The sequence below is a fragment of the Crocodylus siamensis genome, chromosome 3 (genome assembly GCF_052110815.1).
Source record: "Crocodylus siamensis isolate JL-2025a chromosome 3, ASM5211081v1, whole genome shotgun sequence".
NCBI classification, from domain to species: domain Eukaryota; kingdom Metazoa; phylum Chordata; order Crocodylia; family Crocodylidae; genus Crocodylus; species Crocodylus siamensis.
The window spans coordinates 214,424,709-214,439,512 of NC_143397.1; the positions used below are offsets into that span (position 1 = coordinate 214,424,709).

The window sequence follows — 14,804 nt, forward strand, 5'->3', positions numbered from 1 at the left end:
GTATAACTAGCAAGAGTTATTGGCACAGGTCAACTGAAGAACAGGACCCTCTGGTCATAACACCTATTCTGTTCTGCCTACTGTTGGTATGCTACCTGCTCAAGACTGTCTGATAAACTTCCTAAATTCTGATAACATTTTTGTACTACTCTGGCTTAAGAAAAACTTTAGCAGTCAAATGCACATTCATACACTTCTAGTGAGACACCTATACATTTTAATTGTGGAAGTACAGGCCTCAAGTCCAGCCACTTTAAAAGATAACCCCTGGGTTTACCCATTATTTTCTGTAGGATTAAAAAATTGTAGAATTAAAGTGGAAGGTAGCACCTTTGGTGTTCTATTAAACGTGTCATTTTGTGGACTGAGCCCTGGGCAAAAACAGGGGACACAAAGGAGAGGAGATGCAAGGGGTGCAGACATCAAGGAGGGGAGAAGAGGGAAGGAGAAAGGGACAGGCCACTGCCTGCACCCCGCCACTACTTTCCGTGCTGCAGCAATGAACGGAGAAGAATTTAACACCACCTTCTAATAATTAGACTTTATACATTGAAAATAATAACAATTTTCTAATATTCTCCATGTATTGAATCCAATTATTGTGGGGCAGGTCTTAAATTCAGTCATGCTGCATCCAGGTACATATAGTAGGTAACAACTTTGGGGGGGGGGGTTTAATATTCTCTCTTCTTGAAGATCTGTGCTGGATATTTTTCAACTGAAACTTATGCAGTAATACAAGGTTTAATAGAAAAAGAATACTCTCCAATTTTTATAGAAAGTTTCCAAAAGAAAATTTTGAAGTAAACTAAAAAAAAAAAAAGTTAAGTTTTGGAAGTTAAAAAAAAAAAAATCATTTAAAGTTTGTCCCTCTCCTCCACAAACATATAATTTCTGATGATTACTACAACTAAAGAAAATACACCCAGAATTTGTTTTCTCTTTTTCCTTCTTACTCCCAACTCTATCTTTTTCTAAAGTTGGAAAATCTTTGCCAATTACATAGTAGCAAAGGTACCTCATGTTTCATGAAAATTAGTGGGGCAAAGGTGTGGAAGGACAGTAGGGGGTGCTCCTGCACTAAGCCACCCACTTCACTGCACCCAACCACCTTCCAGGCTCTGCATGCCTCCCTGGGGGCGCCTCACGTCTATCCAACCCCCTTCCTGGAGCACACCCATTAGCCTGGGGAGAGAGCTGCAACCAACTAGGGACGGGCTTGATTCTGGCATTGCACCCCCTGGGAAACACAGGCCTAGTACCCCTCAAGGGTACTTGACACTTCAAGAACTTGGGATGCTTCCTTCAGTCGGCAGCACAAGTGGTGATCTCCCTTAGTCAGCCAAAACAAGGGGACCCCAAAGCATACTTTAGACCCACTCCCAGGAATTCTCCCACACTAGGTACAAAGGAGTTCTTTATTGGTTACAAGGAGTAGGGTTGGAATAGGATACAGAGTTGAGTAATATCAGAGAAATCCCATAGAGCAAACAAGGTGGCTGGAGAAGCCTTTGATCATACATCTGAGTTACTGCAAGCTATCTATCTAGATCTCAGGTAGTTGACTCACAAGTATAATCCAGAGGCAGGTGGAGATTCCCTCTGGAGGCAGGCAGTTCCTTCATCACGAGTTTGAGAGACCAAGTTTCAGATGGTCCAGTTCTTCTCTCTCTGAGTTTCCCTCATGGCTGCTGCCCGCTCCTCCTGGGCAGTCCTTAACTTATATAGCCCTTATGACCTCATTTACCTGGTCCAATGGAGGCCAGCACCTGTTGGGTGTCAGTCAACCAATTTGAAATGCATCACTGGTTGCTGGGCAGACTGGAAGTCTCCAGCCCACCAGGGAGCCCAAGCCCCTCACCCAGGTAAGTGATGCCAGGCACGTAGGCAGAAGGAGCAGGTTTCCCCCATCCCTCAGGAATGTATCCAGCTCAGGTTACCTAAAGAGATAACCAAATTGACACAGAGCAGAGTTTTTGGGGAAAAACAGAGGTAGCCTACTGCCACAAAGGGCACAGAAAAACTGCCACTGCCCTGGTAAAGTTTCCTCTGTTGAACACCCACCAGACTGCTAGTTGGGCTCCAATAAACTAGACAACCTCAAAACATATCCAGCCCACTCTCATCAGGCCCACAGCACCCATCAACAAGTTGTACCCCCACCCAGCCCTTCCATGGGCAAAATGCCCCAGCCAGCATGCAGCTTCCAGGTGGGGCTGCAGCTGCCAGGGACATGCTCAGCTTCTCCAGCATCTTGCTCACTCCAGGAAACAGGTAGCCAAGCAGCAGGAGCAAAGCTGCACCTGGGCGGGAGCACAAAGATTGAGGCTGGCAGCAGCACAGAGCTCAGGTGGGCAGGGTGTGGATGAGAGGAGGGTTGGAGATGCGGGGAGCCCCCACACTCCCCCCATAGCACGTAGCCCCAGCAGGCAGTGGTGGCTGCAGCAACAGCAGGCAGTGGTGGCTGCAGCAACAGCAGGCAGAGACACTTATGCCCGACTCCAGCCAGTGCTGCACATCACAGCAGGGAGCGCAGTCCCCACTGGGCCACCTTTTTTAGAATTTTTTTCCCACCCCAGCCAGGTCCAGCACATGGGGCTTCCCTCCCATGCCATGTGAAGGCGGGGGCTGCGTATGCAGGGCAGGGAGCACCAGCAATAGAGATGGCCCAGTGAGGGCTGCACTCCCCACCATGATGTACAGCACTGGCCAGAGCCATGCACCACTGTGCATGATGATTTGTTCTTTTTATGGTTCTGAGATGGCAACCCCTCTCCCAAAAGGAGTATCTCCAGGGGGTAAAGGGAAGGACTTCCAGTGGCAAAGGTCAGGGATTAAAAGTGGGACTCCCAGACCCAAGATGGTGACCAGGGGTCAGGGTAACTGTCAAGGGGCAGGGCTACTCACGCAACCCTCAAAAGCTCACCAAACCTTGTTAAGTAGCCCTCCACCCAAAATAATTGCCTGCCCAAGCTAAATCAATATACCCTTAAGCTTCCATCCAAGATGGAGTAGGCTGTAGTACTATTTCTTTCCTTGGTGTCTCTAACACATCCAGAGCACGATTCCTCTAAACTAGAATCAGTCCTAAAAAAAGAGTAAGACGGAGCTTAAGAGCTTAAGTTTCAAAAGCAATCCAAAATATCCACACAATGACAACCTCAAAACATATTAAGCTCCTAAATTCATTAGATGCTCCCATTTTGAATGGCAAAAACCCCTAACCAATTCTTGGGCTTCTGTGCAAGGACAGAAACCATACAAGCCCCAAAACTGGTTAAGATCCTAGAGATATGGAGAGATAAAAATGATGTCTAACTAAGACTGACAACATTAAATTCAACTCAGAATTACAGGTGGCACTGGCCACCTCTTGCCCAACAGTGTAGTGGCTTCCTGTAGTGGCCCAGGAAGTGGGATCTGGACTATAGACTAGGGATCTGGGCTATAAACTCACCTTACCCTGGGGGGGATTTAAAGCTACATTTCCCACTTGTTAGCACTGGATTTATGACACAGGCCTGATATCTTGTTCTGGGTGGACCTAAACCCTGAGACCAAGAACAACACCCCCATTCAATAATAGCCAAACTTAACTGATACACAGTTATACCAGGTAAGAGTAATGCAGGCAAGCAAACAAACTAAACCTCCCCATCTTATTTATCTACCAGTTCTAAGGCTTCACAAGGAGACTGGTAAGCATTGCCAGTATGTGAGCATCACCCTATGGTTCTTTGCTTGAACATCAGAAGTCAGCAGTCTTGGAGGTCAAGGGGCGATGCCCAACCCCTCTGCCAGGATGGGCAAGACAAGCAGGCAGTGTGCTCCCTGACCATGATGGCCTCAGGATCCCTCCCCATCTCTGAAAATCCATCCTTTTGTATTCTTTTTCCTGGTGACTCTTCATTTCCAGGTACCACCAATTGGGTTCCCTGTGGTTGTTTGTCATATTGTCCATATTCTGTTCTGTTAATATAACTCTTGTTTCCATAAACCCATCACATGCATACATCTTGATTTGGTCATTTACTGGTACCTTAATTTGGGCATCTTCAGCCTCCGAATTTAGTCATTCCACCAAAACTGGAAATCCCAGAGGGTTTACAGCTGATCACTGTGACCCAATTCCAATTCTACAAGTCCTTATCGTTCTTATGGGTTTTCAGGACATGTTTTCAATTTCCCAGCCTGTTTGTCTGCTAGCTTCAGACACATGTCTGCCTCAAAGGCTAAGAATGCAAAACTGTCACAAACAGACTTTTAGAAACCAATTAACCCTTCCCTGGATGAAATATTCCAATGCAACATTTACTCTACCTACACGCCGATTCCTAAAAGCAAATCTCAGCAATTCCTAAAAGGAAATGTTAGATAACATTTTCTAGCCATCACCACCACTTCCCACAGGATTACTCTAACCACCACGCTGTAAACAAAGCACCTTTTGCTCTTTCTGGCAAAGCCGAGTCACTAGGAAGCCAAAGATGCAAGTCAGTGCCAGAGAAAAAGGGAGTTTTGCCTCTGTAGCCTATTGGCTACACCACTTCCTTGGGAAGGATGAATGCTGAATTCCAGGACTTACTGTCAAGCTATTTCTGTTTTTAACCAAAGACTAACATAATATGTATAAACTGTGGGAGAAGGGACCAGAGTGCTTCAAGCGCCCAAAGGAGTGCTGTAGACAGACTACAGAAGCAGTCTTGCTTTCATGCAGTAACGTTTATTGAGGAAAAGATCAATTCCTATTGGCTACCTCTAGATATGTTTTGGCTTTTTGAACTGCCCTTTCAAGAAGCCTCCTGCTTTCCACTCTCTGTACAGAGAACCAAGGTATCTAAGCCCAAATCACTTTTTAGCACCTCCAAGAAGTCTCTCCATTAACTGTACAGGGATCCTAGACACCCAACTAAAGTCACTCTGAATTGTCCCACTGGGTCAGACATCAAAATTTAGGCAGAGCAGTACCTTAATCAAGCTTCATACTGTGACTACTTAAATCCTGCTCTCTGTCACTCATTCATGAAAACAGACTACAGGCAGGGCAGAGTGGGGCCGCACTGGGAAGCTGCTTGCTGTTGCAAAGTCTGCACTGCCCTAGCAAGGCGTCCCCCTGCCTGCCAAGCAGGGGCGTTGCACCTTTCGCTGCTGCTGTGTGGGCTTGGGTGCTGCTGTGGGGGATAGGGGGCTGCAGACCCAGGTCCCTGGGCACTGTAGCCCTGGCAGCCGGGGAGGGAAGGGGTGATCCCTATAGGGTGGGGGGCAAGGAACACCAGTAGAGCAGGGGGCTGGGGGGGAGGGACCTGGACCTGCATACCGTGAGTTAAGGGAGAAGGGGGAGCTTTGATTTTCCTTTATAAAAAAACCCAAAAGTCAAGTACCAAAAATGTACAGATATTTATAATTTATTTTATTATAGTGATTGAGGCACTGGTGGACTTCCAAACTGCTTTAAAATTGTAAATAAATCAAGAAAACTTTGTGTTTAACTGATACCTATATATATTAGTAGCCTTTCATTTTGATCATGGGTTTTGAAGTTTTTAAATCAGAGAATTTGCATTTTTTTTTTTTTTTAAATCAGGGCAAACCAAGATCTCTGGTCATAATCATGATAGTTCAAGAAGAACATGAAAGGCAAGTATTTATGTGAGTTATACCTCTTACTGAACCAACTCTATAACTGGGAGGGACATAAAAACGCTTTTGGATCCGAGGAAGAGTACAGTGGTACCTGAAAACTCATATACATCCCTCCCAACTATACAGCTGGTCCAGTAAAACATTACTTACACAAAACCCCTTGCCACCATATTTGAAATTCTGTAATTTTTCACTAAAATGTTTTATAAAAATAATAAAAAGCCAAATTGTTAGCATTTCTAAATTTGCAGGTTTTGAAATGTCATTTTTGTCATAATATTTATTTCAACTGTAATAATTAGCCTATGCAACTCAATGTAACCACAGGTTATTTGCAGCCAATTGACCGGTGACCTTCAAAAGAGAATTATATATTGAACACCCATAATAAAAACATCCAGTCACATTAGTCAGATTTTCAAACAAAAATCTAATTTCCAAAGTTCTGAAAGAATACCAGTCTCTAAAGCATTAGGACTCAGCGTTTAGCATTTGCTACTCTGACCCTTTCAGACAGTTATTTTTAGATTTCTATACCACCCTAACTAAATAAATAGGATGAGTCGCTCACTATAACCAGGTTATTTAAGTGTCTGCCATAAAGCTTCTTGCATTTCCTTAAAGAATCTGGATCTGGTGACTTTCAGATCCAAGGATTAAGAATTAAACAAATTGGGCCTGCAGACCCAATATGCAGAAACATATGGGCTACCCCTATGTTACTCTGACTGCTGCTTAGTTTGCTAGCCTCTTTTGCCTTTTCAATTATCAAGGCAAAGAAGAAAATAAAACCCAGAAAGTTGCATCATATTAAGAAACAGCTGACAACTGCAGAACACTTTCCCACAATAAGCATTTTACATTCTACTGTTATAAGGAAATGTTATATTGACTTTGCATCTACAGACCTATTACCCAAAAGACTAGTTTCATAGCTGAAAACCTGGACCAAAGTCAACTGAAGTTCTGCCAACAACTTCAATGGCGCTAGGCTACCACAGCCAGCCATTTCATGCAAAAACTATTGCAGAGAAACTCAGCATACCTTCACAGTAACTTTCACTGATACCATAGCCAGGTGAGTACATTTTTCTGTCCATTCATTCACTACAAGGCCTCCAAGCTGCAGAATGGCTTGGTTTAAAGCAGTTTTTCCAGAGACGTCTAAACAGGAGGAGCAGACAATCAAAGGTTCATATTCTATTCTGCAAAAAACAAGTTGAAGAAAAGAATGGTCTCAACTGTTCTAGCAAAACTTTACAAAAGGATAGAGCAGCCAAAAACAGGTATTCCTGTTCATCAGGGAACTCTGAAATTAAAAGAAAATACGTTCCAAAACAGAAGGAAAAGTGAAACTTTTAAAACCTCCTACAGAAAGGGAATTCCAAAATGTTGTTTAGGGAGAGTCAAATTCAGATTTTGGTTTGACCCTCAGGAGGCACCCCAGCAACTTAACAGTCCCAGCAGGCAAGGAGCCTAAGAGCCAGGTCCTCTGGAATGCTGGAAGCCTGGAACCACTAACTGGGGGTTTCTTTTAAGAATTTTTAAAATTAAAGCCCTTTTAAGAACAGCATGTGCCAGGTATATTCAGTAGCATACTCCATATAAATAAAGTTCATTCAACTTTAAAAGAAGCAATATTGCACCTATTTTAAGAATGTGCCTATTGTGTAACCTACAGTGAATTTTCACTAATAGAGTCCCTCAAAAAGGAGTTTTACCTTATGTATCTACCTAATTAATTTGTTTTAACAGAATTTATTACAAGCCCGACTCCTGTCTTTTCCTTCCTCTTTTACTAAGAACAGTGATGCTAGAAGGCAAGTGCTAGAAAGAAACTCTGCATGGATGTCATATTATCTCACTGTATCCCTTTGTCTCAACAGTTTTCCTCTTATTAAATCTTGCCTCAGAAGCCTACATTTTATCCTTTGGCTATGACTCATTTTCTATGTGTTGTGCAGTATGCATGCATTAATAGGAATTACAGCTAGTCATAAGAAAAAAAAAACCTAATCAGCAGTGGTTGTAGCCAAAAACTGAATAAGTCAACACAATACACAAATATTTCCTTGAAAAATATACAGAAGAATACACTACAAGTGGTAGAATCTGTACTAAGGGGTTATTGCATGTGCCAAGAGATCTTCCAAATCTGTTACAATCTAAGGGTGAGTCCAGACGTGTGTGGATGTTTGGTTCCCCAGGGAATGCCTGTGCCACCCACACTTTGGTGTGCTGCAAATTACCCTGGGGGCAGTAAGGGAGGCTGGGGCCAGCCCAGTGCTGATCCCAGCAGCCTTACCTGGGGTTCTGGGGGCCTCCTAGGGTTGCAGCTGTGGCGATCCAGCCACAATGTGGCTTGGGTCCATTTTTCAGCAGCGCACACTGCCCAAGTGTGCGCTGCTCTAGTTTTTTTTTCCCCTATGGGTTGTTTTTTTTTTTTGACCCCTGGATATCCAGGGCTCAAAAAAAACCTGGAGTGGTATGCACACGGGCAGTGTGCCCTTACAGTGCAGAGAACACCAGAATGTGCACTATGTGGCGCTGCAAACATGTTTGCAGTGCCACATTCTGCATGACAGTGCTTATCTGGACATGCCCTATGAGTTTTTGTGCTAAAATAACCCATTATTTTATATTTTGATTCACCAACATGCAGATTTCTGCTACCAACTGTTACCTGTTAGAAGAGAAAAAATGTACTGTCTAAATTCTTTAGTAATAAATCACTTTCTCTCCCTAGAGTATATTGCACATTGTTCTTTGGTTTTACCTTTGCATGAGGTAATATCCTTCCCCTCCTTTAAACTGCCTGATCTTCTACACAAGATCACAAAGTACAAATTTTGGCTTTAGCAAAAAATAAAGAAACAGGTTTTATTATAAGCTGGTAAACTTCTTGGTGAAAAAGTCATGATGCATTTTATGTCACTGTATTTGTTTTTCTAGCATAACACATTTCAAATGTGCTATCTACAACAGCTTTTTGTTGTAAATGTTAAAGTGATGAGTTTGGCTGCTAGTAATGACATAAGTAGCTCTGGCAGCACCACAATCAAATGCAACAATGCAAGCCTGCAGTCTAATTTAAATAATGACAGTGATTCCTTCTTTTGCCCCCTTTTCAACTACTCGTGTTTTGGGATTAGTTTTATTAAATATGATTTTAATCTTTCCTTGGGATAGTTTTAGGATATACAGCATTTATGGTGCAGAGTTGCTTATGGTATTGACCTCTTACTACAAACTGTTTTTACTCTTAGTTCATATGGACAAGAACATTTCCTCAAAAATTACAGGCTTCAAATATATAACAAGTATCACTTTATTTAATTACCTTTACTTTATCACTATATAAGACTTTATTTTCTTGGTAATGTTACCTTCGCAAGCCCCACTTGTGATAATCTTTAAAAATATCAGATACAGCAGAAATTTCATGGTCAGTATTTTAGAATCAATACACCTTGTTCCCTTACCTAAATTTGCTTTCGAAGACTCCAAAATTGACTCTGTCACCTGACTTTAAAGTTTTTGAAGTTTCATTCAATAATTTTTCTCCATTAACAAAGGTACCATATTTAGAAGTATCTTTTACTGTCAAAACAGGGACTGTAACTGATTGACTCTGAAAAACAACATAAAATGAAGTCTTATTAGTCAGAAAAGTTCAATCATTACAGAACAACAAGCTGCAGAACCATACAATGAAAGCCCACATGAATTACTTATATTACTATCCCCGCCTCCAAAATACATATTGGGGAAATGATTTGGTTATGCAATTTAATGTTTGTTACCCACTTTCCTTTACAAAGGAAAAAATCTCTAAGAGCATTAGGTTTTTTTTTTCTTTGCTATCATTTATTATTCTCTATTTTTTTTTTTTAAGTTTTCATAATACCATTACATCTGGAGTGGGCCAGTAGGAGGCACTCCTGCCAGCAGGAGCCACCCACTTCACTGCACCCAACCATTTACCAGGCTCAGAGTACCTCCTTGGGGGTGCCTCACATCTGGCCGCCCCCCTTCCTGGAGCACACCTGTGAGCCTGGGGTCACTACCCAGGAGTTTTGGCCCCGTGTCCCCTGGGATACACAGACATTGTAGACCTTAAGGGTACCTGACCCACTGCAAGAACTGGGAGTACTTCCCTTGGCCTACACCACTAATAGTAGCCTCCCTTAGTCAGCCACACCAAGGAGACACGAATGCATGCCCCTCTCCCTCTCCCAGCCAGTTCACCACACTTAGAACAATGGACAACTTTATTGATTACAGGGAATAGGTTTGGGGCAGGGTACAGGATAGAGCAATATCAAAGAATAACCTTAGAGCAAACAGTGTGGCTCGGTAGCCATTGATCATGCACCTGCTGTACAGCAAGCTATATATCTAGATAGGTTTCAAATAGCTTACTCACAAGTATCATTCAGAGGCTGGTTGCTATCCACTGGAGAAAGGCAGTTCATCTGTATCCAGTTACAAGAGATAGAGGGAGAGAGTGACAGTTGTTCAGCTGCTTCCCCCGCCCCAGCCTAGGGCTTCAGCATGGGAGCTCTTTCCATGCCTTCCAAAATGACTCTCTAAGCTGGCTCTGCCTCTTCTAGGAAGAGGGGACTCTATATATCCCTGCTGATATCCCTCAGAGATTTCATAGACATTAGGGCTGGAAGGGACCTCAGAAGATCATTGAGTCCAGCCCCCCACCCAAAGGGCAGGAAGTCAGCTGGGGTCATAGGATCCTAGCAAGATAAGCATCCAATTTACTCTTGAAGGTGTTCAATGTAGGTGCTTGAACCACCTCCGATGGCAGGCTGTTCCAGAGCTTGGGAGCTTGGACAGTAAAGAAATTCTTCCTTACGGCCAGCCTGAAACTGTCTCACAGTAGTTTATGACCGTTCGACCTCATCATCCCTTGGGGCGCTCTGGTGAACAAACGTTCCCACAGATCCTGGTGGTCACCCCTGATAAACTTATAGGTGGCCATCAGATCACCTCTGAGCCTGCACTTTTCCAGGCTAAAGAGCCCCAGGGCTCTCAGCCTGTCATCGTAAGGTCTGTTTTCCTGACCTCTGATCATGCGCATTGGCTCTTCTCTGGACTCTCTCAAGCTTCTCCACATCCTTTTTGAATTGCGGAGCCCAAAACTGGGTGCAGTACTCCAGCTGCGGCCTCACCAAGGCCGAGTACAAGGGGAGAATGACGTCCTGGGATTTTCTTGAGAAGCATCTATGGATGCAAACCAGCATTTTGGTTGCTCCACTAGCCGCAGCATCGCATTGCAGGCTCATGTTCATCTTGTGGTCAGTGATGACCCCCAAGTCTCTTTCTTCTGTAGTGCTAGCCAGCGTAACACTGCCGAGCCTACAAGGATGCTGCAGGTTTTTCTTCCCAAGGTGGAGAACCTTGCATTTTTTGGTGTTAAACACCATCAGGTTCTCGTCCGCCCATTTGCTGAGCCTGTCCAGGTCAGCCTGGATCGCCCTCCTGTCTTCTGATGTGGATGCTTTGCCCCAAAGTTTGGTGTCATCGGCGAACTTGGCCAGTCCGCTCCTGACTCCAATGTCCACATCATTAATGAAGATGTTGAACAATACAGGTCCAAGGACAGAACCTTGGGGGACCCCACTGGTCACAGGACACCATGATGAGTGACTGCCATCATTTACAACCCTCTGGGTCTCACCACGGAGCCAATTTCCCCAAGATCATGGTGGACCCAAGGCCACAGTTGGCTCGTTTCGCCCAGAGGTGATCATGGGATACCAGATCTAAGGCTTTTTTGAAGTCAAGATATATGACATCAATCTCTTCTCCCTTGTCCAGGTGATAGGTGACCTGGTGGTAGAAGGAAATGAGATTGGTCAAGTAGGACATACCCACAACAAACCTGTGCTGGCTATCCCTTAGGATGCTGGCTTCGGCCAGTCCATTAAGGATAGCCTCTTTAATCACTAAGTTAATCACTCATCACTAAGTTCCCACCAGAAGCAGCACCATTGGCAAATGCCTGGTGCTTTCAAGTGACCTCACCTTCCAGGTCCAATCAGGCAGGTGTTTGATGCAAACCAATCAGTTTAAAAAGCAGTCCTTGTCAGCTGGTGGTGTGGGCCCCTATCCCCTTGCCATGAGGTAAATATGCTAATCTCTGGGCAACCAGGTTGACAGACAGGTGAAAGGACTAGTCACATGACATTTAAAGGCAGGAAAATGAACAATGGGAGCAGGTTTCCCCTCCCTCAGGAATCTACCTGCCCAGGTCACATAGGCAGAGCTCGTTGCTTAGCAATCGAAGTGATAGACAGGTAAGAAAACAATACCAAGGGAAAACCTAATAGAAGGGTTTAGGAAGATGCTGGGAGGGCATTCTGCCACAACAATTTTATTCATGTACCACTACAGGGAAGTTGCAATAGCTCAGTGTGATGCATGTCCCCAACCATTTTTCTCTCTGTAACTGGCCTAGAAACTACAAATGGACTCCATTACCCTTATAGTTTACATATGCTGTTTGTTGCCAGTCAGATTAACCCAATTCATATAGGTAAACTCCCTGCAACATTTCAGGTTGCATTTTATATCATTCAAAAAAATCCACAAAACTGTAAGGGTAATTGATTATTTATATCCAAATACCTTAAATCAATCATCTTCAAGATTGTTAATTGTTACAATCTTTCTTTGGTGGTCTATTTCAATTTTAAATTCTGTTACATAATCCATGTAAAGGCTATACTTAGTTCAGAGGTTCTCAACCTTTTTAGACTCCAGGCATTGCTCCGAAACTTTTCTGAATTTAACAGCACTACATTTCAAAGACAAATTTATTACAGTACTTACCTCCTCACATCTCAGAAACACTTACTCAGAAATAGGAGAAATAAGAGAGTCCATACAGTGACAGAGATGGCAGTATAGTGTCCCAGTAAATCTCCCCATTTAGAAAAGCCCTTCAAAATAATCAGTATAAAAACCAGGTATCCCTTGGTTCCACTGCTCAAGTGTAGGTTTGTTAGAACAGGAGTGGATCAATGACATTAGGACAGTTTATCCATCTACATGATGTAACCATAATACAGCAAAGTGATTACTTACAAGGTTAGAGTCAGGAGGACTGACCATCAGTACTGCATGATTTCTACTGATTGATTGATCATTCTGAATTAAAATTGCACAGCTCTTGCGTCCAACAACATATTCTGTACCAACCAAAAGTCGATACAGCTCTGAGAAAAACATTAAAAATATTTATTTAAATGTGAACTACTTAAAAGCTTCTAAACAAGATCTTAAACTCAATCACATCATTCAAGAATTATTGGGCATGTCACAGACAATCCTATATTTCACAGAACATCCTATATTTGCCTCTGAGTAGCTCCTGTCCACTTGATAGTGCTTGTTTTTGTGATGGAAAATGTATTGCTTACAACCTTCTGCAGATAAAATAGATCACCGTACTGGTTCAAAGAAGAAAAAAAAAGTTATTACTTCAGTTTTCTCTAAAAATACATTGGTTGTGAACCAGATTCAGACAAGCGTACATCACACTGATGTTCCAAAACACTAATTTAGGAGGACAACATAGAAGAGAGACTCAGATTAACACTTCTTCTAATATTGCAAATATTTACAATATGAAAGAGAAATGAAGCCAGTTTTCAAATATCAATCTGCTTCTCCTTCATGGTTTGTATCACCAACACCACATGATGGCACAATTGCTATATTTTGAGCCCGTATAAAAAAGTGTTACTTGACTTGCTAAGCGAGAAACCTTCCCTGCTGAAGATAGATGAGAGGAGGGATTAAGTCAGTGGTGCTCTGTGGGCCAGACCAGTAGTATGGGGCCCTTCTGCAGGCCAGCTAGGACCGTGGAGCTCAGCATTGCCCCCTCCTGCCAGGATTGGTTCCTAAGGGCCCAGCCCCACCCCCTGCAAACTGAGATTGGGTCCTGGGGACACATAACCTTCCTTCCCCACCTGTGCCAGCCCTGGCTGCTGGATCCAGCACACAGGACCTGGGGTTCCCCGTGGTTCCAGCTACCCTGAAACCAACAAGCAAAGTCCTGCCAGGAATAAAATTCAGTGGAATGGTGATTTTACTGAGATGCAGTTGGGGAAACACGGGGGGATCACGGGTACTGACACTTAAAAACAAACGGGGGGTGGGGGGGAAACAGAGGAACTCCCCTCCTGCAGGCAGGGAAACAGAGGCGGCAGAAAGTCGCCTTCGAGGAGGCAAGAGCGGGGTTTTCCCTTCGCGTCACAAGGCTGGAAGGAGAGATGAAGGCAGCTTGCTTCCTGCCTAGGAAAAATGAGGCCGGGAGGCCGAGAGGTGGCACCCGGGGCACAGCTCCCGGGCACGGCTCGGAGGCCGGCCCCCCATGCGGAGCACGAGCCTGGCGGCGCCACAGGGCGAGCTGCGTGCACCGAGCGGGCGCACTCTCGCCCCAACACCCCCGCGGGGAAACCTCGGCTCCCAGCTACGCTCCCCAGGGAGGCGGAGGCCACTCGCCCGGCTCCATTAAGGGCAAACGTGGCCTTCGCCTCGGCCTCTTCTCGGCGGGCCACAGGCAGCGCCGCGACGCTACCCCGCGGACCCCGAGACCGGCAAGGGAGTCAGCGCAGCCCGCCCACCCGCCTCACCTGGGCCGGGCCCTGCCGCGGGCACCAACTTCCACATCCCGGGTCTGAAGCGGCGGCTGCCCGGGCCGCCGGGGGTCAGCGCCGCCTGCCGGGCCGAGCCGCCGCGGCGCATGCGCGTGAGGGAGCCGCGCGGCCGCGAAGGAGCTCCTCCCTCGCCTCAAGTCGCCTTGGACGCAGGAGCCGGGGGCGGCTACAGCTGCTGGCCCACCGAGTCCGCTGCGCTCTGGGGTGTCCGGCTCCCGGTTGAGCGGTGGCTCAGGCGGACAGGAGGGTGGTCCAAGAAACACGATCCCTGCCCAGCACAGCAGCCCAAACCGCAGAGCCCCGTCGTCTGGCCACCGGCTCTTTTTTTCAATTATTTGAGTACTTATAGAGTGTCTGGTACTGTAAGAATGCAAAGGGAGATACATTTATGAACCTAAAGAAAGACACTTGTTTTCAACAATTTTACTCAGAAGAGGAATAGATGAATAGCCCTGCAGGGTAAAAACAGTATCCTTTTACTCG

General features: G+C 44.9%; 1 protein-coding gene across 3 annotated transcripts in view; it reads right to left on the reverse strand.

Annotated features, from left to right (window-relative positions):
• NBN (nibrin) overlaps positions 1 to 14,447 on the reverse strand; it is a 43,879-nt gene extending 29,432 nt beyond the window's left edge. For 2 of the 3 annotated variants that reach the window (XM_090040283.1, XM_090040282.1), the window contains exons 1-4: positions 14,298 to 14,447; positions 12,745 to 12,875; positions 9,126 to 9,274; positions 6,689 to 6,848 (exon numbers count right to left, since the gene is read on the reverse strand). In XM_090040283.1, coding sequence (XP_089896409.1) covers positions 6,689 to 6,848; positions 9,126 to 9,274; positions 12,745 to 12,875; positions 14,298 to 14,409 — 552 coding nt within the window. In that variant the 5' untranslated portion in view covers positions 14,410 to 14,447. Of the gene's footprint in view, positions 1 to 6,688; positions 6,849 to 9,125; positions 9,275 to 10,069; positions 10,094 to 12,744; positions 12,876 to 14,297 lie in introns of those variants that run through there. The other variant, XM_090040284.1, reaches the window with a different exon arrangement.
• Positions 14,448 to 14,804: the final 357 nt, after the last annotated feature.